This window comes from Protobothrops mucrosquamatus, unplaced genomic scaffold (genome assembly GCF_001527695.2).
Source record: "Protobothrops mucrosquamatus isolate PMUCROS unplaced genomic scaffold, P.Mucros_1.0 scaffold527, whole genome shotgun sequence".
Classification (NCBI taxonomy): Eukaryota; Metazoa; Chordata; class Lepidosauria; order Squamata; family Viperidae; genus Protobothrops; species Protobothrops mucrosquamatus.
The window spans coordinates 555960-579997 of record NW_015386835.1 but is presented as its reverse complement, the minus strand read 5'-3'; the positions used below and the strand labels follow the sequence as shown (position 1 = coordinate 579997).

The 24038-nt window shown below is 40.2% G+C and overlaps 1 protein-coding gene across 1 annotated transcript in view; it reads left to right on the top strand.

Moving 5' to 3' along the window:
• LYST (lysosomal trafficking regulator) overlaps positions 1-19851 on the top strand; it is a 105377-nt gene extending 85526 nt beyond the window's left edge. Inside the window, exons 50-54 of the mRNA XM_029284320.1 lie at positions 1103-1242; positions 2341-2438; positions 13469-13625; positions 14960-15031; positions 19279-19851. Of these exons, the coding sequence (XP_029140153.1) occupies positions 1103-1242; positions 2341-2438; positions 13469-13625; positions 14960-15031; positions 19279-19417 (606 nt within the window). The 3' untranslated portion in view covers positions 19418-19851. The remainder of the gene's footprint in view (positions 1-1102; positions 1243-2340; positions 2439-13468; positions 13626-14959; positions 15032-19278) is intronic.
• Positions 19852-24038: the final 4187 nt, after the last annotated feature.

The window sequence follows — 24038 nt, the reverse complement described above, 5'->3', positions numbered from 1 at the left end:
TAAATAAGGAAAAGCATGTCAGCTACAGTGCACTAATTAGTGAACATGGTCTAAATACCTCTCACTGCCCTTCTTATCTGCAAAAGATAGGTCAGATGCTGAAACACTATTTTCAGTGTACAATTTGAATATGCATTATTTGCCCAACATTATTTTGCAGCATAAGAAATCCTGGGATTTAGTATATTAATGAGTTTTTAAAGTCTAGCAGCTTTCCTTCTGGAATTCCAACAAGACAATGCTGTACCTGGCATATCAAAGCTATTGTCTATCACCTCAGCTTTCATTATCAGCTTATTTTATTACATTCCTGCATCTTAATTAGCTCTCTCTCTCACGTTTAAGAGACGAAGCAGCAGAAATAAAAAACAGCATGCGGTAAAAAGTTTCTGATTTTGCACACCATTTGGTTTCAACTATAGAAATATATTGGATATATCTGCTCACGAACTACTCAAGCAACAATATGTGCTGTAAAATGAGCAGCTATTTAGAGCTTTCCCCTGTGCTAATAACTATGTGAAAGATCTAAATGAGCTCCTTTTCACAGTTAATGCCATAGCAGCAATTGTTTGTCAATCAAGCACTCAGTTTTAAAGAAAAGCTTGAATTGAGACATAAGCAGTCTTGGCTTTCTGTTTTTGTAACTGAAATTGAGAAAAACAGTTATATAAGACAAAAATGATTTAAGACGCAGGACCTGTCGATCGGAAGGTTGGCACTTTGGAACCCAAGCACTCCTGCCAGCCTAGCAGTTCAAAAGCATTCAAATGCAGTTGGATAAAGAGATACCCCTTCAGTGGGAAGGTAGCATGTTCCGTGCGCCTTGGCATATAGTCATGCTGGCCACATGACCACGGGAGTGTCTTTGGACAATGCTGGCTCCCTCAGCTAAGAAACAGACCACTGCCTCTAGAGTCAGACACAACTAGACACAACTAGACACCTTTCAGGACAAAAATAATGAAATAGCATTTGTTGAATCAGTAAAATAATGAACGAAGCAACTGTATCTTCAAATCTAGTCTCAAGTTTGACTTGTAATACACTACTTTTGTTCCCTCCTCCTGGTAAATTTATGGTTGTCCGTTTCCCTTTGCAGCCCTCTGAAATTGACATGGAGTCTCAGATGCATCTATATGGACACACTGCAGAGATCACCAGCTTGCTAGTCTGCAAACCCTATAGCATCATGATAAGTGTGAGCAAAGATGGAACCTGTATTATATGGGATTTGAACAGGTATAAGCATTTTTAAATCACCCCCCCCCCTTACTACCATGTTTCCCTGAAATTAAGACCCAGTCTTATATTTTTTTTGCCTCCAAAAGAGGCACTAGGTCTTAATTTTGGAGAATGTCTTACCTTAGGACCACCACAGCCAGGCCTCCCACACCCCGACACCTGTCGTGCCGCTGCTTAACTTCTTCTGTGGCCGCTTGCCACCACTTGCGGCCAGACGCCATATGGCGCATTGCACCGTTGCTGTTATTCATGGCAGGAGGCCGCATGGTGCTTTGCGCCGTTTCGGCTCCTCCTGATAGGCTGCTGCATGGTGCTTTGCACCATTTCGGCTTCTCCTGGCAGGACACTGCATGGTGCTTTGTGCCATTTCTGCTGCTTGTGGCAGGATGCTGCGTGGCTCTTTGGGGCATTTCTGTTGCGGAAATGGCCCGAAGTGCCATGTGGTCTCCTGCCACAAGCGACAGAAACGGCCTGAAGTGTGTGAGCAGTGGAAGCGGCCCGAAGCGCCATGTGGCCTCCTACTAGGAGGAGTGGCAATGGCACAATGCACCACGTGGCGTCCGGCCACAAGTGGCAGCAAGCGGCCGTAGAACAAGTCAAATAGCGGCGCAACAGGTGTCGGGGTGTGGGAGGCCTGGCTGTGGTGGTCCTCCCGGTAAGGTAAGCAGGTGTGGGGCGCATCGGGCAGCTTACCCCCACCCCTGCCCTAGCTTGATTTTTAGGGGTGTACCTTGCCCCAAAACTAGGGCTTAGTTTTGGAGTAGGGATCATATTAGGTCCACCCCCAAAAATCAAGCTAGGGCTTACTATCGGGCTGGATCTAACTTTTGGGGAAATACAGTATATTGAATGTCCCCAATTTCTGAATTATAATGAAGATTGAATTGCTTCATTTTATAAAATTACCAGTAAGATTGCTTAAGCTGTGTATTTTGCCCCATCTACACACTGATTCTGGATAATAATTAAGTAATAAGATATTCCAATATTACTATTGGAAATAAGATTTAAAGCATTACTTTAAAACATTACAATATGCTATTAATGATTGATTCTTTGAGAGTGATTCTTTTAACAATCAAATCATTGTTCCAGGCTCTGCTATGTGCAAAGTCTTGCTGGGCACAAAAGTCCTGTTACAGCAGTGTCTGCTAGTGAAACAACAGGGGACATTGCAACTGTTTGTGATTCAGGTAGGTGTCTTATCAAGCTATGCAAACTAGCAATGTTAAGCCTATGAAGTTAATTTTATACAACTTTTCATAGAATTGCAAAGGAAATAGTAAGAAGTTAAATCTTTATCTTAGCTTCGGTCAAGATATGCAAGCTTTTCAATTGTGCAGAAATCTCCACTGGTCAGAATAAAAATCTAACTGATTCCCAACTATACTGCGAACAAGTTAACTAAATAACTTAATTTCCAGTAGTAACTTCAGGTGGATGAGGGTCTATAAGTGAAACTGGCTTGCCTGATAGCCCCTCATTTGTCTTAAAAGTGTATAGTAAATAACCTAGGAAGATGGTTTAGAATTGGAAGAATGGTTGCTGTACTTGTCTTCAATCTAGGGCAGGGGTGGGTAACTATGGCAACTTTACAACCTGCAGACTTCAACTCCCAGAATTCCTGAGTCAACTATGCTCTGGGAGTTGAAGTCCATAGGTCATAAAGTTGCCATGGTTGCCCATCCTTGGTCTAGAGCCTGGGTGACTGGCTAGCCAGTTAACATATCAGAAAGTAAATTGGCATACAAGAGAATCAGAAGATAGTTTAAGGTCCAGCACATTGTTCAAGCAGGTTGCTGTTATTACAAATTGAGAATTAAATATCACTGGAGGACTTCTTTCTGTAATGGATTCTTGGGTTGTGATTAATGAATACTTATGAAAAACCAATATATATATATCAGACCGAACTTTCTGGCAACGCTTAGTTCAGTGGTTCTCAACCTGTGGGTCGGGACCCCATTTGGGGTCGATCGACCATTTCACGGGGGTCGCCAAGCAAGGCTGTCTGCCATTTTTTTTGTCCGCCATTTTTTTCCCCTTTTCCGGCAGGTGCCTTGCCTCCCTTGGGCTGGGCCAGCTGGTGGTCGGCCTGCTCCGTCTCTGCCGCTTGCCAGCTACGCCTCAGCCGGCACAGGGGGCGGAACCACGCATGTGCGGCGCTCCCGGGCAGGGAAAGTCCTCGACTTAACGACTGGTTGTGTAGTCCTCGACTTACGACCGGTTTAGTCCTCGACTTACGACCGGTTTAGTCCTCGACTTACGACCAGTTGGGGTCGCGGCATTAAAAAGGTTGAGAACCACTGGCTTAGTTGATGCACCAAGGGAGTTCTTAGCCTATCAAGGACTTTCCTAACAGACCTAAAAGGAATAGAAAGAAAGATGTTTTGACCCCAAAGCCCAGAAATACATAACTTAACAAACCATGCGCAAGTCCTTAAATACAAAGTGCAACTATGCAGTCTCATGTAGTTTTAATAGAAAACTGACTTATTAAACCAATGCAACCACAACTCTAAAATAGGGTTTGTTGGGAAAAGAAAAAATTAGGAAAAAACCTATAGGGAAATGAACATATAAAGAAATTCCAGCTAAAATCACTACAAACAATCTAGCCAAAGAAATTAAATTTTATTTGCTTCAATAAGTTGATGGGTTTCAGTGCACATTCAGCACTTGTTGCACAAAAGATTATTAGAGAAGTTTCTCTTCATTTTCTGCTCAAATTTTTTTTTTCTCAAGCACAATCCTCAGTTTCAAATAATAAGGGTGATTATGGAAAGACAATCCCTTTGGGCAGATTGTCGGCTGCTTTGCCCAAACATAAAAATGCTTTGATACTTGAAAGCCTGGGTTTAGTCAGCAAATCAGAAATGATTGAAGAGCTAAACTACTTTCCTAATGATCCTTGGTGAAATTATAAAATACAGTCTAATTTTTCCCAGTTGTGTCACTACATAAATGGGTTATACTGGGGAGGCTTTCAGGGTAAAACAAAAGCTGAATTCAGTAGTGTCAGTGTGTAGTCAATTTACTGGATCCTTTAGGAGGCACCATTTCATACTAAAAGCTAAGAGTTTCCTTGACAAACAGATAAATTTAGATTCATCATATGTCAGTTCAATTTAGGTTATCAGTAACAAGGTTAAGATAGAAGCTTAGAGCCAGATGCTGTCTGGGTTGAGTCACTGACCTGTGACTTCCTAAAATGATGCACTTATGAATTTATGCAATTATCTCTCCACAAATAAACATTTTTTTGGAGTTAGGTTTGTGTAAGAAATCCATATACAATATACAGTACTTTTAATACTTAAATTTTAATGTATATATTAAATAAAACAATGATAGAGCATACAACTTATAACATTCTTTTATTGAAAACAAACATACCTCCAACATATTTTTAATGGGGACAAGCTGTTTAATGTTTATTTATGTGTAGTTTCTGAAATCTGGGTTTCATTTAGGTAGCTTCCAAAGCTCATTCATCAAAATCCAGGGTGGGAAGAGCAAAAAGTGTTTTCCCTGCATTACCTTCTCTTCAACTGCTGCAGTTTGTAGATCCTTTGAAAGCTCTCTTTTCTCCCAATTTATGCTCCTCAAGAGATAAACAGCCGCAGCCCATTTTCTCCTCTTTCACTTCTAGCTCACTGATCTGTGCTTGTAAACTGCTCCGTTCCCTTTTTGTAATTTCCTCCTCCCTGCAACATAATGGGCAGTACCCTCTCCATTGTAATTTCCTCTTCAGAGTAAGGATCAAGTCAGATGGTCAGAGCTTTTGTTGAAGCCTTATGTCCTCCAGGTATGATTGCTCTCCCTTCAAGAGGCAAGAGCAAAGCATTGAAAAAAACAGGAGCATCATTCAGGCTTCGTAAAGGGTCTGAAGCAGCTTCCTTGCTTTGCATTTAGCATATATTTGCATCAAACTGGTAGGCCTGTTCATCAAGGACCTCTGTTGTCTAAGTGATTCCATTGGAGGTCATAATTTGCCCTTTTGGAAACAATGTGCTAAGCCAGAGTGTTATTTGTTTGGTTATGATTTGTAAACCACATCTTTAGAGCATTATGTCTGAACCAGAACTGTATGATTTATTCAGTGAAATACAGTGTTGTTAAAATAAACAACAGCTTAGCACAATGTGTTAATCTAATCTCTTTTCCCAACAGTAGTTGGTCATAAATTACTGTAAAGCTGATCAAAGCAAGTCTACCATGATCAAGCTGCTATTGGTATTCCCTTTAGAAATACTCCTTCCTGTTCTGAAAAAAGCCTGTTCTTTATTTATATACTGACTTATTGGATCAGGATGCTAGAGCTTCTCAAGGCTTTGAATTCTCTGTTTGATTTGAGCCCAGGGTTGACATTCTCTTGATGGAGCCTTTTATTCTCTATGAAGAAGTCGCATAATGTTGCATAGATAAGCATATGATATCTGGGCTCCAAAAATCCAGTTTACCACTAGATGATAGTGGAGTTATATTTTGTATACCTATGGTGCCATATAGTGCTGCTTCAAAACTATATAGTGTAGCTACTTGAAGAAGCATAACCACACTTCTAAGAATATGCAGGGGTGTCAAACTCAATTTCATTGAGGGCCGCATCTGCATTGCGGTTGCCCTCCGGGGGCTGGGTGGGTGTGGCCAGGGTGGGTGCGGCCTACTGAGTGGGTGTGGATGGAGTGGGTGTGGCCTACTGGGTGGGCATGGCCAGCTCTACATCGTTTGCGTCAAGGGTGCCTTCGTGAGGAATGAAGAAATGCACCATCGCCTGGAAGTGGCCAGCAAATGGTGCATTTCTTCATTCCTCACAAAGGGTGACACCTCCCCAGCATGCACCCAGGGGGCGGGGCCAACGCGGCAGGGGCTGGTTCCTCGCTGTTTCCAGACGGCCTTGTGGAGCTAAGACTGAATGCGTTTCAGCATAGATGGCCACCACAAAATTGTACATTGGCTCCTGGCCGGCCTGGGCCAGGGCCAAGGCAGCGGGGGCCATTCCCTCACTGTTTCCAGGATGGCTTCACGGGCCACATGAAACCACTTTGCGGGCCGCATCCGGCCCCCGGGCCTTGTGTTTGACATGTCTGCTTTAGGGGAAAGGAAAAATAACACCTTCCCGTTTCAGTTTTATGAAACTCTCCTCTCCTTTACCTTAAAACTATAAAATGTCTACTTCTTAAGTTAATGTTCCCAAACCAAGACCATCCTGTAATTGTGCCAATATGTAATTGTTTTTATTATATTAAGACAACAAATTCCTTCTATGGTATAAACATAGATGTTTATATCAGCTCATTACCGACAGCTGCTTTCCAAGGTCTCAGGCTTGAATTTCTTTTATTCACCACTATATTTTTAGCAGAGAAGGGAATTTTTCAAGAACTTGTACATCTGGAATCAGAGTATTAAATTTGACACTTGTCCACAGAGTAAATTTTCCACAGTAATAGAAATCTAGCAAATGATCTCACTACTCTAGTTGTAATTAGAATTATCTAAACACTTGCTCAGTGATTCAGTTGAATAAATTCTGTTCTGTTCTATTCTATTCTATTCTAATTTTCAGTTGAATTCAGAAATATATCTCTACTAAATAAATTAATAAAATAAATATATTGAAGAATCCCAATTTCAGGTCTGGCAAGAATAAGAAACTTATTGATTCAGATTGATCATCCAGCTTATCATAGTTTGCATGGCCCAGTAGTGGCTCTGTATGGTTTTTGACATTCTGTCCAGATCTGGGATTTGGGGAATCTTCATTTGGAATCGTCAACCAAACAACTTGTAATGTTTCTGAATCCTAGCAAGATGATTACCGCATGCTAATGAGAATATGTTTTGTAGATGTACGCAGGCACATATAGGTGATATTGTGGCTTCAAAATTGTGTTTTAAAAGTTTATGGCTTTGACATTACATTTGTTAACCAAGATACAGCATGGGGAAAATAAACCCAAATTGCTTTTGTTGAAATTATATCTCCTCCTGGCCTCCTGATGAGAAATAATTGGTAGCATAGGGATTACATTAAAATTAACTGTGGATGAAAAGAATGAAGCAAATAAAGGTTGTGTTCTCTCTCCCTGCCCCCCCCCTCAAAATGAGCAGTATAGATGTCCCTAAAAATAGAAGGATCCAGTAGATAGTGCGAATTTGTCCAGAGCTATCTGAAAGTCCCTAGCATCTGAAAATATTTATTGGCAACCTTTTAATGTTATAAAAGAGGCATCCCATACTTTCCTATACGTGCACATTCCAAGCAGCCTTCTATCTCAGGGCTTTTCAACCTTTTCACCGATTGTACCATTTTTAGGATATGGCAATATTTGAGTACCACCTAGCAAGGTGTCAAAAACCTGATGACCAAAAAAAACCAAAACAATCCCAAACCTGTTCAAAGTTGCAATTGCACTGAAATGACTTATGACCATTTTTCACACTTATGACCATTGCAGCATGCCCAGGGTCATGTGATTTATATTTGGATGCTTGGCAACTGATTCATATTTATGATGATCACAGTGTCTCAGGGTCATGTGATCCCCTTTTGCAACCTTTTGACAAGCAAAGTCAATGGCAGGGCTGCTGTGGCCAAGTGCTAAGGCGGGACTTGCCTCCCCCCTCCCTCCCTCCCTGCCTCCCTCTTTCTCATGCCCACCTCCTCCTGAAGGAAGAATTTGAACCCCCCCCCCATATTTTCTCTCTTCCATATATTCATCAAACAAAGAAAAGCTTCCAGAGACAGAAAAGACAAACTGCTGAGTGAACTAGCTTAAAAGGGCACATTCCCCTTTAAGATTAGCTACTGGCTAGAAAGGAAAGTTAAGGAGCACAGCCGGCACTTAAGGAAGAAAAAAAATGTAGTAAGTATTGGCTGCTGGCTAAGGCAACCTCCCCAAATGGCTCCATTCACAAGTAAAGGAATGCTACAGGCAAAATCCATTCAGGAGAAAAATACTTCAAAATCCCTTGCAGCAAAACTTACAGATAACAATAGCAGAGCAATAGAAGCTAACAGGAGACATCAGCCATCAGCCAAATAGAAATTGCCAAATACTCCTTAAGAACACAAAGCCCACATTGCACAAATTGCAGAACTTCAAAATCACAAAAGCACATAATCCTTCCACTCTCCATCTCCCTCCCTCCTCCATGCCTCACCTCCAGGCATTGCTGCCTTTTTTCATTCCGCTTGGAGGGTGACCCCCTCCCCCACTGCATTTCTTGCTGATGTGCTGCTGCCAGCACAGGTGGCTGCACAGCAGTTGTAGATTGGCTCATGGCGGCCTGCTTGATCTCTCCTCTCCCCCCACCCTCCTTCTTCTTCTTTCCCTTCGGTGCAGCTAGAGCTGACCCCCCCTCCTCCCAAGGCTGCTGCTTTTTTTCTCTCTCCCTCTCCCACCCATACTGCCTCCTTTTGTAGCCTCTCCTGTCTCCGGCCCCCTCCTCCTCCTTTCTCATGGGGGAGGGTGAGCCAGAAGTGAGCCTGGGGCCTTTACTTCGCCCCAGCCACTCTGCAGCTCCAGAGGACTCTCTCACAGTAAGTTCTTGCCTGCGCTAGCTCTTTCCCTCCCCCCACTACACTCGGCTAGGCAGGGCTGCGTACCACCTGCCACTCATTAATGTACCACAAGTGGTACGCGTATCACCGGTTGAAAAGCCCTGTTCTATCTCACATACCCAGATCAGCTCCCCATCTGCCTGGTTGCAATCTGTTAAGAGGAGGAAATCTTTTTTTCTTTGCAAACAGTCTGGGAGCCAAAGAGAAGCTTCCACATATTCTTCTCCTTAACTTGACTCATCCAAGGACTCTACCTGTGACAGTCAGATCAGAAATTCTTAATCTGTTCCTTTGATTGGAATATTAATATTAATAGAACAGGGATACTTTTATCCTGCTTGCAAGATAATTTTGATCATAAATTAAACGAGGGGGAAGAACCCACAGAATGAAATATGAAGACTTGTAAATATTATTTCTAACCTGTTTCCTCTATTGATTTGAAGTTTTTATTTCTTTAAAAGTTTATGCTTATGTTCTTAAAAATCTTATCTTCTGCAGCCACATGTTTATTGAGGCCAAAATTGTCAAATAATTTGATCCAATTCATTTTAGTTCCTAAAGCTGAAAACAACTTTCTGATTGATTTATTTTTTTCCAAATAGGGAATCTCATACTTGGTTGCTCTTCCTTGCTCTGATAAGCAGCTCAGGATTTTAACACTCACTGGAGTGTAAATGAATTTTTACCTGAGCTGCACTGCTTGCCTTTTCTCCACATGCTTTTGCTGGAAGAAGTTTATTAAAGTAGAGATTTTGGACTTTTGCGTAGTATTAATTCTATTATTCCATCTTGCAGGAGATTTACAGTGTGTGTTTACAAGCCGATTCAGGAGGCTTGTGTTGCTAGTGTTAGAAGAAGAGATTTTCTGCTTTTCAGATATCTAAAGGAGGTGTTTGTTTACGTATTTATTTGGGTTTTTAGATACACACTCCAACACAATAGAAGGATTAAAACAGAATGTAATCATAATGCAGTAAAAATCCTGCAATAATAATAAGCAGGCCTTATCTCTATCGTACTGAATAATGTCTTTCTTGAAAACTTAGCAATCCCATACTTCAGAGAGGGAATCGCGTATCATATCCAAAGGCTTGTTAAATACCCAAGTCATGGCAATTTTTCTAAATGCTAACAACCAGTGCTGATTGAGCTTCAGTTAGATATTAATGTTTTTAATGATTTCAATCAATAATGCTTAAGAGGTATTATTATCTATCATCCATCCATCCATCCATCCATCCATCCATCCATCCATCCATCCATCCATCCATCCATCCATCTAAATTTTGAACATTTCTGTGGTTTTTCACATGTAAATATAATAATGTGACAAAGTAAGTACCGTATATACTCGAGTATAAGCCGAGTTTTTCAGCCCATTTTTTGAGGTGAAAAATGCCCCCCTAGGCTTATACTCGAGTCAATATTTTTCCCCAGTTCTTTGTGGACTTACAATATCCGAGCACCGTTTAAAGAGACGCCGAAGGAAGACAGTGCCCAACTGCACGCCTTTCCCCCTTGGCGGGGTGGTCTTTTGCAGTCTTTTGCTCGGATATTGTAAGTCCACAGCAGCGCGGGCGGCAGCAGCAGCAGCGCCGCAGGGAACGGAAGGGAAGGGGGGAGGGCCGTACCTGGAGCATCACAGGCCGGGAAGGAGCTGGGCGGCGGCGGCGGCAGGAACACGCCGGGAANGCCACGGCCGCCGCCGCCCAGCTCATTCCCGCCGTGTTCCTGCCGCCGCCGCCGCCGCCCAGCTCGTTCCCGGCCTGTGATGCTCCAGGTACGGCCCTCCCCCCTTCCGTTCCCTGCGGCGCTGCGTGTCGAGGCCGGGACCGAATACCCCGCGCCGCCGCAGCCAAGCGCGAGGGGGAACGCCAGACGCCTCGCACGAAGGGGGGAGGCCTGGTGACGCTGCGCTCTGCCGGGCGCTCACCGACAGGGCCGGGGGGGCCGAGGCGGCCAGGGAGGAACAGCCAACTGCCGGCAACCAGCCGGAACTGCTGGGGCCGGCCCGTATAGAAGAATACGGCCGAATTTACCCGGGCTGGCCGAGAAAGGCGCACCTCCAGCCTGCCCCGCAACCGGGAGAAGCCCCCTTCCTTTTGCAAGGTCGCCCCCCTCCCCGCTTTTGGGGTGGGGGAGAATTGAGAGAGAGAGAGAGACAAACACACACACACACAAAGAGGAGAGGGGAGCCGGCCGGCCCACCCGTTTCCCCCTTTCCCTGCGCGAGCGTGTGTGGATTTCCCCCCCCCTTTCTTTTTTCTGCCCGCCTCTCTCGCCCGCCCGCCCGGTTCCAGCTTCTCACTATCCAAGAATACCCTTCCAGCTGACGTGGGGCGTGTTATCAACTATTGCTCCTTTGTGCAAAGTGCTACAATTGCGCAGTTACCAGAGGGGTGGGGTTGCAAAGAGGTCGATTAGCCCAGGCGGAAAAATGTGTGTGCTGAAAAATGCCCCCTCGGCTTATACTCGAGTCACCAATTTTTCCCAGTTCTTTGCCGAAAAATAGGTCCCTCGGCTTATAGTCGGGTCGACTTATACTCGAGTATATACGGGTACACCCCAAGTAATTGTTTTATCTTTTTCAACATATATGGAGATATCAGTATTTCATTGAAACAGTATTAAAGATAAAGGTGAGATAATTGAAGAAAAAATATGAAAAAAACAATTTTTCAAGAAAACATTAACACATATGCTGTTTCCTTCTGTGCAAATATTAAATACGTCTTTGGTCCTGATGACTGGCATTGCCCCCCTTGGCAGAAGCAACTTCAAGAATAAATTTCTTATAACCGTCTACAGTCTCTGACATTTTTTTTCTTTAAGATGGAGGATTTTTTTCTCATTCCCCCATGCAGAATTCTTTCAATTGTGTATATTTGAGAGGTTTCTTGCAAGCACAGTCCGTTTCAAATCTCTCCATAGCATCTCCATGGGATTTTGATCCAAACTTTTACTTGACTAGTTCTTTTTCTTTCTTTCTGCCATTTCATGGTGGATACACTGAAATGTTTCTCAAAGACTCTGTAGTAGCATAAAGAATTCATAATGGATTTTATGATGGTTAATTACCCAGGCCCTGATACAGCAAAGCAGTTGCATATCATAACATTTCCACCACCATGCTTTACCACTGGTATCAGGTTCTTCTCCTGAAATACCTTTGGTTTTTGCCAAACGTGTCTTTTGGTACTGTGGCCAAATACCTCTGTTTGCCTTGTCTGACCAGAGTACATTGTTCTAGAAGTCCTGTTCTTTGCCTAGATGTTCATGATCAAACTTTACTCTTGCTTGATGTTCTTTTTGGATAGCAAAAGTTTCTTCCTGGCATACCTCTGTGTAAGTCTAATTTGTGTGCCTGCTTTCTAATAGTAGAATCATGCACATCAGTGGTGTGAAAGCTACCTTTAGGTCACTTGATGAAATTCTGGTGATCTTAGAGACTTTTTTCAGCATCTTGCATCTGCTCTTGGCCTGAACTTGCTGGCCTGGCCTGGCAAGTTGGTAGTTCTCCACTTGTAGATGATCTTCCGGACAGTGGAATGTTCTATGTCCTATTTTTTGTGATCTTTTGAAATCCTTTTGTAGTCTCATAGGGATCTACAATCTTTTTTCTGAAGACCACAAAGAGTTGTTTTGATCTAGGCATTGTAATAGTAGACACTAAAATAACAAAGAGCAAATCAGACTAAATACTTGAATTTTAAATAAGACAGGTTCCTCCCAGATCCTCTCTAACAATGTTTTAATTATTTGCACCTGATGTGGTGCAACGGATTCTAATTTTAGATACTTGAGGAAGTGATTATGTAGGAATGTACTCAGGTTTTTCCACATGGGAAATTTGCATTTATGTTTACTTAAATTACATAATGGGCCATAAAATGTAAATAGTGCATGATATCTTTTATATTATATCCCATTTTTCAATTAGTATTGTTGAAATGAAGTTCAAATATCTGTATGCTGAAATATGTGGAAAAAGTAAATAAATAAATAAATAAATGGGGTGTAGTAATTTTTTCACATGAGGGTAATTCCATTGACAAAAAGTCTTTGTAAAATCCAGTGATATCTTTTGTCTTTTAGTGATGATTACTTATGATTATATTACTCAATTGAGGGCGTGTTGGCTCAGTGGTTAAAGATGCTGAACTTGTCAGCTGGAAACTGACAGCCCGTGTTATAGTCTTGAGTGCCGTGCAACAGGATGAGCTCCTGTTACTTGCCCCAGCTTCACCCATCTAGCAATTCGAAAACATGCAAATGCGAGTAGATAAATAGGTACCACTTCGGTAGAAAGGTAACAGCATTCCATGTGCCTCAACATATGACCACATGACCACAGAAATGTTTTCAGACAACTCTGCCTCCCTTGGCTAAGAAAAGGAGATGAGCACCACCCCCTAAAGATGGAAATGAGTGGACAGGGGAAACTTTATATCAACCAATTATAATAATTTTTATTACATATTCTTGTAGACATTGTTACTATCAGATGGTGGTATACAGTTCACTGCTTCTATATGACTATAAACTTTTCTTTCCTTTGTTCTAGTAGAATTATTTGGATCCTATATGTTATTTTGTTTCATTGTGTTCTAGATTTTACTTTGCTTACTCAATAATTTGACTATATTTCAGTTGGTGGTGGTAGTGATCTCAGACTCTGGACAGTCAATGGTGACCTGGTAGGACATGTGCATTGCAGAGAAATCATATGCTCTGTTGCTTTCTCCAACCAGCCTGAAGGAATCTCTATCAATGTGATTGCTGGAGGGCTAGAAAATGGAGTTGTGAGGTGAGTAATGCTAATAGAACCTTTTTATTTTTAGAGATATGTCACTTATAAAACATTTTTGGGTACTATTCAGTGTGTGCATTGTTTTCACCCCAAAATATCTGATTTTAAAATATGTGTAGTTGCTTTCTGGCTTTATTCTATGATATAGTGAAAACATTTTCCTTCATTGTTCTACAAAGATTCTATTTTTATAGCTTTGTTTCAGTACAAAGAACAAAGAACCTTTGAAAATACGTATACATTTCTATAGTTCATTGAAAAGCAAAAATCTAGTCTTTGTACCCTATATAAAGTATAAAACCATATTGTATTTCCCAAATTTTGCTTATTTTCATCTCTTGACCTTTCCATTCAGAATACTGCCAAATGCTTTACCAAGCAGTATAAGTAAATTCTCTTTAGTTGTACATTCAATGTACATTCTAGCATGAACCTCAGAATGTGATGTTTTTTTTCAGATAGACTGCATGGGCAGAGCACAAGGTAGCTTCCACTCCAGTGAACTAGCTAGCATCCCATTCAAGGAATTGTGAAGTAGCTAGCTGTGTCTAACATCTATCAGAGAAAAGCAGCCCTTCTAAATCAATAATTCCAGGGCAGGAAAGACAAGCACTTATAGACCCAGCCAAATATTAACAATATATCTGGATGGTTGAAATTTTCTCAATTTTAATTTTGGGTATTTTCATAATTGATTTATGCTCATAGATGATTATGCTTAGAGACTGGTTTGTTTTTCCCATGTAGGATGGTGTCTATCATGAATCATTATATTGTAAAAAAGGATGGCAACCTAATGAACCTCTGAATGCTGTGGATGTCTTGTAATTTTGTGAGATCAAATATGGGGGCTGTCCCGCTTAAACGAAAAGATATAAATCTGACTTTGTATCCAGGAATAATTTATTACAATAGAGATTCAGAAGATAGAACTTTGGTGGGAGGGAATTTGCTTGACTATAATGATAGATCCTATCTATAAACAACTAGAATTTTTTTTGTTCAGGATAGACCAATGGCACAACTAACAAATTTGGAAATAAGATGCTGTAATACATGGGCTTGGGATCTCTTCCCGCATAGCAGGGCTTCTCTCAGATTCTGATTTCTGTTACCATAAAATCTAAACGTCATAACAAAATGTATATATACTGTATGCATTGTGCATCAGGATCATGTTTTTCAGTATTACATTCAGTTTTGTTCAATTTCAGTTCAACAGATTATACAAATCTGCAACATAACTTGAGCAAAAGTCATAGCAGAATATAAAAGCAATTTCTGTCATTTAGGCTGCACAAAGTAGCATTCATTCTGTCTTTTCTCTTTAGATTGTGGAGCACATGGGATTTGAAACCTGTCCGGGAAATTACATTTTCTAAATCAAATAAACCAATTGTCAGGTAAAAAAATGATCATTTGATAGCATTTAGCAATTTATTGTTATGCCTTTTCCAAAAAGTCAGTATAAATGTTGGAGTGCTTTGCTTATCTTTAGAGTTCCCTTAAGGTTTCTCTTTCGGAAGTAGCACTTAATAACTTTTGGTTTTAATAAAAGTGCCCAATGCCTAATATGACATTAAATTATCCCCATAATGTGTTCCTTGTTAAAATGCAGAATTAATCAAAGGGGGGAAAGGTTAGAAAATTGTTAATATAACATCTTGCACTAATAAGTTGCTTGGCAGCGGCAATTAGGATCAGCAACTCCATCATTAACTGTCATGGTTGCTAAGCCAAATATCATATGATTATGGTGGGCTTATCTCATTTCCCCTTTGGTTGTTAAGTGAATCATTGCAGTTATTAAGCAAGACATCATATGATCGTGACTTATGATTTTACTTCCACCTTCTGTGTTAATTCTGCTGGTCACAAACAAGTTGCCAGATGCCCGAATAGGGATCACATTTCTTTTTCTTTTTTAAAGCAAGTTTTATTGGTTTTTTAATTTTTACATCAAAGTGCTCGAGAAACACCGTGGTGGTGGGGAAGTCAGTCATCTAAAAACAAAATCATATATACATATAACTCAGGTTGATTCATTAAAAGTTCCCTGTTTCCCTCATATAGTATAACATATTCAAATTAATACATTTCTAAATAAGATTCAATCAATCAAAACAGTCATCAATAACATTTCATCTATTAAAATCCAAATCCTGTTTTTAAGCTTTACTAATTTAGAATTACCATATTCCAATTTAGCCTTGAATAAACATATTGTTGACACTTCGGGTATCCCTCATTTCCCTTTTTTCCTAACGTAATAGTTATATCTAAAATGCATATATTATTCCAATAGTAACATTCTTGTATTTTCCACATATTCTATTTCTTAATCTAATAATTCATTTATTAATACCATTTCTTCTCTTGTCACAAATCCCTCTTATCCTCCTTCCATTACAAAATAGTTATTCTACCTAAAATAAAAATATTACTGTATTTTCCGGTGTATAAGACGATGGGGCATATAAGACGACCCCCAACTTTTCCAGTTAAAATATAGAGTTTGAGCGAGAGAGAGGGGAGGGAGAGAAAACTTGATGAGTAATATGCCAAACCACATGTGTAAAGGAATAAAATAGAATACCCATATTTTCTGGCATATAAGACGACTGGGCGTATAAGACGACCCCCGACTTTTGAGAAGATTTTCAGGGTTTAGAAAGTCGTCTTATACACCGAAAAATACGGTACTCAGAAAATACATTTCTACTTTATTTTAAATATATATTCTATTAATCAGTCTATGTCCATAAAAAGTCTTTTTAACCCATTAAGTAAAATTTAAATCCCCTCCAAATAATTATTATATCTAAGACAAGCATATTATTACAAAAGACATTTTCTTACTGAATTCACATACTCCGTTAATTATTAAGTCAGTCAAGCTCTAAAGCCTTTTTAACCCATTAAGTAAAATTTTAAATCGCATTTTTAAATCTAACTCTGGCTTTCTTTCTGTTCCAAACTGGTTTCCATAATAAAGCTTCTGTATCATCGAATCTCAGTATTTGAATAGGAGTATTTATCGACACTTCTGTCTGGTCAAAGTTCTCTTTCCCTTCTTCCAGTATCATCTGGATAGTGTAATCAGTTTTATTCCATGTTGTAGTTACTAGTTGATTGTCCACGTTTTCACAGTTTTCAGTGACACATGTCTGAATGTCAATTCCTGTTGTTTTTGATACTGCAGGTATCTCAGTTAAAGTCATTCTTTGACCATCAAAGTTCTCCATAAATTGTGCATGGGGTTGTATAATCTCTTCTTCTGTGTTAATTAGTTCTTTTTCTGTTGTTTCTTGACTTGTGGCGTAGTTCTCTTTAAGTTGTGTATATTGTTGTGTAAAGGTCTCTTTGAAGCTAATCTGTTCCTCTATTGTTCCTTGGCCTATAGAATGATCCATTAAGGTTTGAGATTCAATTTGTGGTTCTGAAATATCATCTTTAATCTTTCTCCAAGATTTCATGTACTCCGTAGCTTCCAAACGTTTTCCAATATAAGCTCATAATCAAGCTGTGGGTAAAATTCCTCCATTTCAGTGGTGAAATAGTCTTTTAATCTTTTAGTGGAGGCTATATTTTCTAAAAGTCAACAAATATCCATCTCCACAATTTCTAGTAAACAAATTCACCACCCAGCTGTTTCAAGTCCTTTGTCTTTTCCCTTTTATTATCATTTGAAGGTCAAATCCATCTTCAAATACCAAAAGGAAATACAGTTTCTGTAACAATTTTTGCCACAAGATGTCCTCAGACTGTAAGATCTTTTTTTCCAAGTTAATAAAATTTTATCTCGTTAGGGAAATAGAGAAAAAACCCCAGATATCTCCAACATAATAAGTAAAATAATAATGTTCTATAGTAGGAATTTTTTCAGGACCCCTAGGTATCCCCAAAATTAAATAATCAATAAAAGTTAGCTATTTTATTTCTTTTGTTTCCAGGGCTCTTTTTCCCAAGTAAGCAGACGCCGCTCTCTCAAAGCAGGGAAGTAATTCAGAAGCTTTTTACAGGAAAGTAGTTAGGGCAAAGGGAGGGAAGGAAAAGTCTCACCCGGATCCTCCACGGTGGTTCTTTACGCTTAGCTGTTCTTCTGACTTTCGGCTGGTGTGGCTAAGTGATCAGCCATTTTACTGGCCGATCTTTTCTCCGTCGGCCCTAAGGAGCTGGCTCGGACAGCGGAAGGAGCTGCCGCCCTTCCGCAGTCTGACGAGGGGCCTCCTCAACGGTAGTCGCCCCTCCAAGGCGACTTTTCGACCCTGTTAAGGGTCTACCGGGGGAGGAAAACCGGCTGGTGAAGAGAGAAGTCTCTCCGTATGACTGCCTGCGCCGCGACCCGGAACCATACTGCAATGGTTATAAAAGCGAGGATTGGTTGCAAAGTTATTTTTTTAATACAATAGTATAAAAGGCTGTTAAATGAGACAAGTGAGGACTACCTGTATGCTTTATATTTCCTCAAGTAATTTTTTGCACATCTATTCCATGGAGTTCCAGATCACATCAGTAAGGTTTGAAAGGCTACATTGGACAGGCAAATATGTGATTGCTTACATGCCAGTTTGCTGTAGAGATATGTTTTGTAAACAATAAAACTCAATGTAAATCTAACTGAATAAGCAGTCTATTGCAAGAGATATCATTAGCTAGGAAAACACACGGAATGAAATAATTAACAGATGGGAGTAGATTTGATATGCATCAATTATGGTGTATATCACATATCGTTTGGTTTCTATACTAAAACTCTGTTGAGTAGAAATATATGTATTCAATGAAAAAAATGAGTAAAATTAACATTTGTATTGTCTTTATTATTAAATTTATTTGTCTCCTATCTCATCATGGGACTACTCTAGGCCAGGGATCCCCAGCCCCCAGTCTCTGGACTGGCCCCAGTCCGCAGCATGCCAGCAAGTGGGCTGCACAAACAAGCAAAGATCCATCCTTGGGATGCAGGCAATATTCAAAACCACACCCCCTCTGGTCCGCGGAAAAACCTTTCTCCATTGCACCGGTCCCTAGTGCCCAAAAGGTTGGGGACCTCTGCTCTAGGCAGCTCATAACCAAAAAAATCCCCTGAAGAAATAAAAAGGAAGTTTAAACAAAATGAAAGCAAAATAGAACAATAAAATAACCAAGGGAAAAGAAAATAACCAAGGGAAAAGAAAACAAAGAAAAAACGAAGAAAATACATCAATATGTTTAATAAAAAAATATGGATGAGTTGGGAGTAGAGGGAGACTCTGCTATCAATCTGCTATCAATTCAGAATTGAACTTCCCCATTGGGCCCCCAGGCCAACTTGCAGAGCCGGGTCTTCAGGCTCTTATGCAATGATAGGAGATTGGAGGCAGATCTTACCCTGGAGGGCAGGATGTTCCAAAGGGTGGGTGCTGCGGCAGAGAAGGCTCTTCTTCTGGATCCCGACAGTGACACTTGGAGTTCTTTGACCGAAGGGATCTACAGTAGGTCCTCTCGGCCGGCCTGAGTAGGACGGGCTAGACTTAGTGGGACTTTAGCCCATTCACAGGCTATATCCTTTTCTTTCTCTTCCTCTCCCCCTTTAATGATATATACCGTAGGACCTAGGCTATCTGACAGACTTGTTTTTATTTGTGTCTTTTTGAAAACTTTATAGCCTTACCTTTTCGTGTGATGGCCATCATTTGTACACAGCAAATAATGAAGGAACAGTGATCTCTTGGTGTCGCAAGGACCAACAACGCTTGAAGCTTCCTATGTTCTATTCATTCCTTAGCAACTACGCAGCTGGCTGACAGCTCTGTGGGCTTCTCGGCTTTGGTAAATTGTGAAGCACTTTCAATACAGAGTGGACTATGGAGCCTCTTTGGTTTTGCTAGATTTTGAAGTACATGTATGACTTTATCATCAGCGAGTAGATCATTGATGACGTCAATGAAAGGCTGTTATGTATGCTCATGCACCAAGTTTATGAACCATATCACAGTGATAAGAAAATTCTGGCTTATCTTTTTTGATACCAAGAGGATGCTAAAGGCACTAACCCAGAAGTATATATGCTGCAATATGTTATGTAACATAAACATATTTTTATGGATAATTTCCTGGACATACATACTGTATTCTAAATCTTGAAGCACTAGCGGTAACTTTTGCTCATCTGTTATGTAAAAATATAATTAAAATACTTCAAAGGTTTATATAAAAACCAGTGTTTGTGTTTAACTCATTATTAGATTGTAATCCGTCTTGTTCTTCCACACATATAGCAATCTCAAGTGTTTTAAAAACTAGAATTTTAAATGTTTTAAATTTTTATGGAGAATTTGATAAATTCAGTAGGTTTCTCTCCACTAAAATTATTTGAATTTATGTTTTAATTTTATTCATTTAAAACATTTATATAGCCTCCCATCTTGTATCAAACTCTGTGTGGCTCTCAATTAACAATTAAAACAACATCAATAAAACAGCATAATACATATATCTATTAAAACTATAAACATTATCTTTATCCATCTTTCTAGACCAATAGATTTTTTTCAAAAGGCATAAGCTTTCTTGAGCTATCGATTAAATTTGAATGAAGCGAACTGTACTTCATGAATACTTATGCTTTTTAATAAATTGTGTTAGTTCACTTTTTTACTAGATTTATCATGCAGGAACTTGGAAATGAAATAACTAGTACACTAGCCTACTTCATAAATGATGTCAGTCAAAAAGGTGATTTGTTCATTAGTGTGGTGTGCAAACTTACTTAATGATTTATATGGCCAGGCCACAATCTACAGGCCAAGAAATAATTGTTTGAAAAAGTCTTGCCTGCCCTTATTTGTGAACCAGGTCTGGCATTTCATTCTGCAAGTTTTTGTCCTTGCGTATAGTTTAAATAATCATGACTTTATGCTTTGACAGCCGGTATTACCGGTAGTAATCCCAGATTTCAACTCCCGAATTCCAGACAACATGGTTTTTGAAATGTATCTGGAAGTTTGCAGAAGACATTGTTCTCATAAAATAGAACACAGTTTATTTAGTACCTTTTTTTAAAAAAAAATAAGGATCTTTAATGCCTGCACAAACCTCCAGGTAAACAATTTTTTCCCCATTCCCCACTTACAAGATGCTTGGTAAGGTTGTGGTTTTTTTGCCTTTTATAGCATATAGCATAAAGTTGACAAAATAAACCCTTACAAGGATTTAAGGTAAAACAGAAAAAATGCATTGTTTCTCATATTATACAGATGCATTTTTATTCCTTAACTAATTCTCCCAAAGTGACTTGCCTTTAGCATAATTAGCACTCAGAAGATATGCCAAGAATAGATGGAATATTATATTCAAAAAACTTAGCATTCCAACAACACTTTTAAAAATGAATACAAATAAAAATAAAAGTAGTATGCACTATGGTTTCACCATGGGCTGTATATTGTACATTCTTATCCATGACTGAACTCAAGAAAGGATTCCTTCAGGTTAGCAGTGGAACCCAAATAACTGTAAAATGTTTTCTAAAAATAAGTACTATATTGTAGAAAATTTCAATGGAATAAAAAATGATGGGTGCCAGATATTTAAAAAATAAAATTTGAAAACAAGTATTTATTAAAATGCCTGCAATGGCAAATGCCATCATGCAGGCATTCCTCTTGTTCTTAGAAAATCATGTTTCTAAGACTCCTCATAGTACTGGAGTCTTTGTTTTTTTTCAGAATGAATGTTTTAATGAGGTAGGTATCTGAAAAGTTATTTAGGAATACATATATAAAAATGACTTAAGCTTGTCTCAGAATCTCAGAAGATTCTGTGTAACACCTTAAATTCCATGCTTGAACATCAAAAAGCACAAGAATTTTAAGGACTACAATGAATTATTTTATGATTTCTTTCCAATACAGGGAGGCTGCTTGGCTTTGTAGCATTATGATATACCAAAAAGTCTAGAGGGGTTTCCCTTGTCTTGGACTTCCAACTTCAGGGGCTGCCTGTGTTAGAAATAATGTGAACATTCTGGAGCATGATAGAGAATAAAACACTCTGCACATGTAAAACAGCAAGGATCTTGGGCTTGTGAAATTTGGATCAGGTACTAGAGAATCTGGGAGAGTGTAACCGATGCTCGCAAGCTGGCATAAGTGCTGGACACCTGAACACATCGGTAGTTAGGGACTTCAAATAAAAAGACAATGTCCATGGGTGGAATCAAGCTAGGCTATTAAAACAGGGTGTACTATTACTGGATATTGGAATGAAATAGAACTTGAAGCTTATTTAAACTGTAGCATGCTAAACTTTATACCATAGTGTTATACAGAAAAGGATATCACAAGAGGGGTTTCTATTGTTGTTGCTTATGACTCTTCGTGATGTGAACAGTTCACCAGGACTGTCAACAATTTTTATAAACTTATGCTCATGGTATCAGTAATGGTGTCTAGCCATCTTGCTTTCTGCCAGCCTATTTTTCAATTGGCTTCCATTTCACCAGCTATCAAGCTTTCTTCAAGGACTCTTCAAGGACTCTATTTTGGTATCCAAAACAGATAAATTTTAGCTTTATAATGAATGTTTCAGTGATCGCTTTTCATTTTCTTAATCTAGGATTATTTAACTTGTTCTTTTTGTGGCCCAAGGTATTCTCCATTTTTTTTTTGAGCCTGGACCTTAGTTTTTCTTCATTCAGCCTTTCTGATGTCTGGCTTTCACAACCATATTAAAACTGGGAAGATGATTGCCATGATAATAGTGTCTTTATTATCAGTGTGAATGCTTTCCATTTTAATATTCTGTCTAGATTTGTCTTTCTCACAAGAAATAACTGAAGGGTTGCCCACACAGTGTTCAGTTCAATGTGCCTTGAATTGGAATCTGTTTCTTGCAAAACTGGTTTAGTCTTTTTTGTAGGACATGTAAAAAGTAGATATTCACACAGACACACTTTAAAATGCACCAGGATGTCCTACGTTTTGAAGCGCTAAGGAACACTTGTCCTTCACACTTTTTTTTGTTTAATATGGCAACCATCTGTATATCTTTTGCGAACATGATTCCTACCCAAAGTGTGAAACAGCTCTTACTCACCCCTCACTTGTCTTCTTAAATTATAGACTGGAACTGGATGACCTTTTTTTCTTTTAAACAAATTTGACTCTGTTTCTTACTGAGGATAATCTATTGGAAAACTTCAAAGACTAAATTTTTTAGTTCATTCACATTTTTCCTTGTAAAAAGTAACATCAGCTCCAAATTTTGCCTTTTAGATTGTAACAAAACATTTTATGTATGCAATATGAACTGTATGAAGTTAGCAATGGAGGAAATAATTACTGGAGTCAAGCTCTTCAGCTTTAAAAAGCTTCACCCTTTAGATTGCTTTGGCAGGGGAGACAGCAGATTTCTTTTTAGTATAGCTCTGTTGCCTCGTTTCTCTTGTAAGCCCTCCTTCCCTTCTGCCTCCATTCCTCTCCGCCGGCCTCCGAGCTTCGCACCTGTTCCTGGCACTCCTAATAATTTACACCAAAAATGAAGGCAACATAGTGAGCAAATGACAGTGATTTAAACCCTCATGTTTCTGCTTCCCTGACACCGAACATATTTATTTGGAAATAAACTCTTTTTTGTTTTTTGCACGGCAGTCATTGTGAAAAATGGAGGCAGAAATCTCCTTCCAGCTACAAAACTTGAGTCTGTGTGTCCGTGCGGAGCCCATTTACACGGCCGTCGTCGACAGCCAGGCTCCCAGCGGCTGCCTGGAAGCTCCCGGCCTCTGGCCCCGAAGTCTGGGCGCTGAAGGTCCTTGGTCGCTGGCCTTCACCGCACCGCTGTCGACCCTCGGGCCCTCTGCGCTGGGAGGCGAGCCTTTCCTTTCAGGGTCTCCACCACCAGAGAGGGTGAAAGAAAGCCGTCGCTTCCCGAGATTCGGAATTCCCGGCTTTTTTTTTTTTTCTTTTCCTTTTCTTCCTCCCGCGCTTGTATTTGCGCGCTTCTCCTTTCGCTGTTTCCTCCTCTCCGCCGCTGTTTCCAGCAACCAGGCAGACGTGCCCTTCTTCATCCAGCAACTAGGATGGAAGAGGTGACGCTCACGCTGACAGCCGACATCTTCCAAGGGTGGGGGGGGGGAAGAAGTCCACGGCCGCCCGAGGAAGGACGCGCGCTTTCCCTCGCCCCGATTGACGTCACAAGCTGGAATTCCTCCTCGCGGCAAGCGCGGAGACGCGCACGCGCGCCTCCAAAGACTCAACGAGGCACCCAAGCCACGGCGAGGGAGGGAGGGAGCGAGTCGGCGAGCGGCTGCTCCGCTAGCCAGGGGGCGTGACGGACAGGTAGCGTTCTTTTTCAAAACAAAAACCCAATAAACCACACGCAGACATATATAGCCTATATCTTCGCCTCAAGGCGGTCAGAGCCTTT